Genomic DNA, 3,980 nt, shown 5'->3' with positions numbered 1-3,980 from the left:
TATCCTTGCTGGTGTTCTCAACTCCCCTCACCAACATTTTCTAAAACAACCTCAGTACCATATGGTCTTTGTCAGTTGATCCATGTAGGTCTTTAATCACCATAACAATGCTCCTTGGTGTCTAGAGTTTTTTATTCCAGATGCTACTCAGAGATCCTTCTCAGGAAATCTGAAGTCATTCTGTGCTCCCATGACCTGCTGCGGGTATGGCACATTCTATGGCTGTAGCTAATTCTACCATCTCCAGCCATACTCAAGTACATAGGAACCAATACACTCTCCCACAAGTCTCAAGCCAGGAACTTTGAGTTCTACTCAGCCTTACTCAAAAATGGTAGCATAAGCCTTCTCTGATCTGAGCCCCTGCAACTGTGTAGGCTCTTTGTTTCAACCAGTTCTCACTTTCTGACTCTAGTCCTTCCATCCACTCATCAAATGTATCCTTATCTAATCCACCAGTGGGGTAGTAGTTGAGGGTGGAGATGGGGTGGGGGATCTGTAAAGAACATATCTCATGACTTACAACTTTTTCAAAGTAGTTGCTTAAGACTCCTTTCTTTTCCATTTCTGTTTTTCCATACTTGTTTAAAGTAATGAATATCAAACACCTTGAATAACTACATGGGGAAAGAGCAAGGGGGACTAAGGACAGTGAGGGGATATCTCAGTTATCATATTAAAATACTGTTGTCATATATAAGAGCATCATAATACCAACCCCACTGAGTAAATTTGTGGTATAAGACTAGAGTACAAAGAGAAGACTGGAAAATATTTCAGTCATTCAGACCAAATTGTGTCTTTAATTTCCCTTCAGGGTCAATTATTTCCAGAATCATAAAAGTATTTCCCTCCGTTAACTCTTAATTCTCATTTTCATCTAGAAAGCAAAGAGAATTGCTGTGCCCTGCAGCCTAAGCTCTCCATCAGGCATTGCTGGGGCCCCATCAGGTTTGGGTACCGACTGCAGGTGCCTGGGGAGCACTGTGTGCTCACTGCACAGAGGTAGGTGGCTGAGTCGCTGGGCTGGGAGTCTCTGATGAGCAGGGAGACGTACTGCTTGGCTTTATTGACCTGGGCTGTATATCTTCCTTCCTCTTTGTCATTATTCATGTATCCGAACAGGAGCAACTCAGGACCTTTGCTGGGGTACTGTCTGTACCATGAGAAGGACTGAGGAATGCTGTCAGTATAAGTGCAGTTGAGAGAGGCGACGGCTCCCTCTGGAACATGCAGAGATGTAGGACTCTGCTCCACTCCCTTCTGTTGGCTCCTCATCCCTGTGCAAAGACACAACGAATGGTCAGTCGAAGAAGATTGGCTGGGTAATGCATGCTTCCTCTGCAGAATGTAAGTCATCTTTCCACAGGCCTCCCACCTCTACCTTCCCTTATTTAAGGGAAATAACATTCATGTTTCTATCCAGGGGCCTACAATACAGATAGACTCCAAATACTTTACTTTATGTTCCCATAGAAATGCCCCAAACTCACACGTTAACTGAAGCCACAGGATCACCAGTAAAACTCTTGAGGATTTCATCATTCTTTCCTCCCCTGGTTCACTGAGGATTCAAATTTAAAACCCTAAAAAAAAAAATGAGTTAAACTCAGACATTTCTAATTCATCTGCCATAGAAATCATAAAAAGGATCTGTTCTACAAAAGAAAAAAAGAGATTCTTCTCACCACCCCTGCTACACCACCGAGCTCCTCCTCTCATATACCTCTCTCTCTCTCTCTCTCTCTCTCTCTCTCTCTCTCTCTCCACACACACACACACACACACACACACACACACACGGAGGAATACATGAGAGCTCTCCTCAGAGTCTCTGAGAAGACACTGCCATCTTGTGGACTCAACACAGTGATCAAAGAAATATTCAAAACATAGACCCTTTTTTTGTGAACTGATGAAAGTAAAAATCTGCCACTTTCGTTAAAGTAAAAATTTGAGAAGCATATGTTCCAAGTCAATGTGTGTGGGGAGAGCTTGACGTGGATGTGTATGTGTTTTACATCAAATGGCAATGCTTGTGTGAGCAAAAGCAGTTATATCAAGTGACCAGCTTGGTTAATACACCTTACTGGTAGTAGCCCAGTCAAACTTGCGTTAAAATTTCATTCTTGTACAGCCATCTAGAATAAATGGCTGGTCCTAGATCATGGATAAATGACTATGCATGATCATGACTGATCATTGGATAAATGTGGTCCTAGATCATGAAGATAACCACCATTTATGTGAGTACACCGCTCTAAGAATTCCTTACCGTGGCCCAGCAGGCCCAAGGTGATGAATATAATTGGTCTCTGTAAATGGCATGAAAATGTCCTTGTCCTTCTTGTTCTTTATCCTCCTATACAAAAGTTTTGAGTGTGATTAGGAAATGACTAGAAAAAATGACAAAGTTGTAGTGGCTAGAATGGTCATACCAGTTTTGTGGTGGTAGAAAAGAGCAACAGCCCTGATACCAAGGAAGGGAGAAACTTAGACCCTGGAAAGTTTGTGTTTGTGGCAGGGAGGGGGATTAATGCCATCTTTGTATGCTAGACCCAGCACTGCAGCCTATCAGAACAACCATATGGTCTGTGAAAACAGAAAAACTCATATGAATACGGCTTGTCCTGGACTATTCTGCTGTGCTTGACACCATCAATGGAAGCTGCTCAACATGGATTCCCATCCCTGTATGTGTCCAAACCTATAAATCAGCACAACCTTGTTTCAGTATGACTGGTACAAACATATAAGTTTCTAATGTCTAAGCATCCTGAATTATGCCTCACGAATGACACTGCTCATATAGCTTAACCCAAGTGAAGTAATGATGATTCTAATTAAGCTTAACAATGAATTCAAAACTGGATCAGGGACTTCCCTGGTGGCGCAGCTATTAAGAATCCGCCTGCCAATGCAGGGGACACAGATTCAAGCCCTGTTCCAGGAAGATCCCACACGCCACGGAGCAACTAAGCCCACGAACCACAACTACTGAGCCTGCGCTCTAGAGCCTGTGAGTCACAACTTTTTAGCCCACCTGCTGCAACTACCAAAGCTCACGCGCCTAGAGCCCATGCTCTGTAACAAGAGAAGAAACTGCAGTGAGAAGCCCACACACAGCAATGAAGAGTAGCCCCCGCTCGCCGCAACTAGAGAAAGCCTGCGCGCAGCAGTGAAGACCCAACACAGCCATAAATAAATAAATAAATAAATAAAATTTATTTTAAAGATATCTAGTCTCCTATAAAACGTTTCTACTAAGGTTAATTATTTAAATATGTTCCCTAAGGAGACTTTCTTTCACAGTAATTTGAAATCAAACTTTGATATGTGCTCAAAATTATTTGACTTGAAGTTCCTTTTCGATTTTCCAAAGTCTTTTGGACATGTCTTATTTTTTCTCTTAGATATTTCACTGTGGGGTTACTAGCCTTCAAGTTGACCCAGCTCACTGAAATTACACCTGACAAAGTGAGGTCAGTTGATTGAGGACAGGCTGAGACCCTGAGTGGATCTAATTATTTAATAGAGCCCACTGAGCCAAAGAAGGCCAGAATCTGAGTCTGCAGGTAAGGGCCAGAGAGGACTGAATTGTACCACATACCAAGCAAGGAGAATATACACTGAGCTGAGAGTTACAAGGGTGGGAATGACAAGAAGGAAATAGGGAAAAACACAGAGAAGGGCCTAGAAACATTTATTCAGTAGATATTTCTCAACTGACTACTATGGTCCAGTCACTATTCTAGGCAGTAAAGGTAAAGCCATGAGCAAAACAAACAACATCACTGACCTCATAGAACTTCTACTCTAATTGGAGTTATAAGCAATAAACACATTGACATGTAAGTGTCAACAATATAAGTGCACATTATGGTTACTACCATAAAGGAAATGACCAGGGTGTTGTGATAGAATTAAGAAGAGGTTTACGGATGCCTGCATTAGTCAGGAAGATCAGCGGAAGTCAGATA

At 42.2% G+C, this 3,980-nt stretch overlaps 1 gene segment (V, D, J or C); it reads right to left on the bottom strand.

Annotated features, from left to right (window-relative positions):
• Positions 1–876: 876 nt before the first annotated feature.
• LOC118889871 lies at positions 877–1,633 on the bottom strand. The segment is given in 2 exon segments: positions 877–1,280; positions 1,494–1,633. Coding segments are annotated over 2 exon segments (456 nt in total).
• Positions 1,634–3,980: the final 2,347 nt, after the last annotated feature.

This window comes from Balaenoptera musculus, chromosome 2 (assembly GCF_009873245.2).
Source record: "Balaenoptera musculus isolate JJ_BM4_2016_0621 chromosome 2, mBalMus1.pri.v3, whole genome shotgun sequence".
NCBI lineage: Eukaryota > Metazoa > Chordata > Mammalia > Artiodactyla > Balaenopteridae > Balaenoptera > Balaenoptera musculus.
Note: the sequence above shows the minus strand (reverse complement) of the source record. Positions and strands in the feature narration are given on the sequence as shown.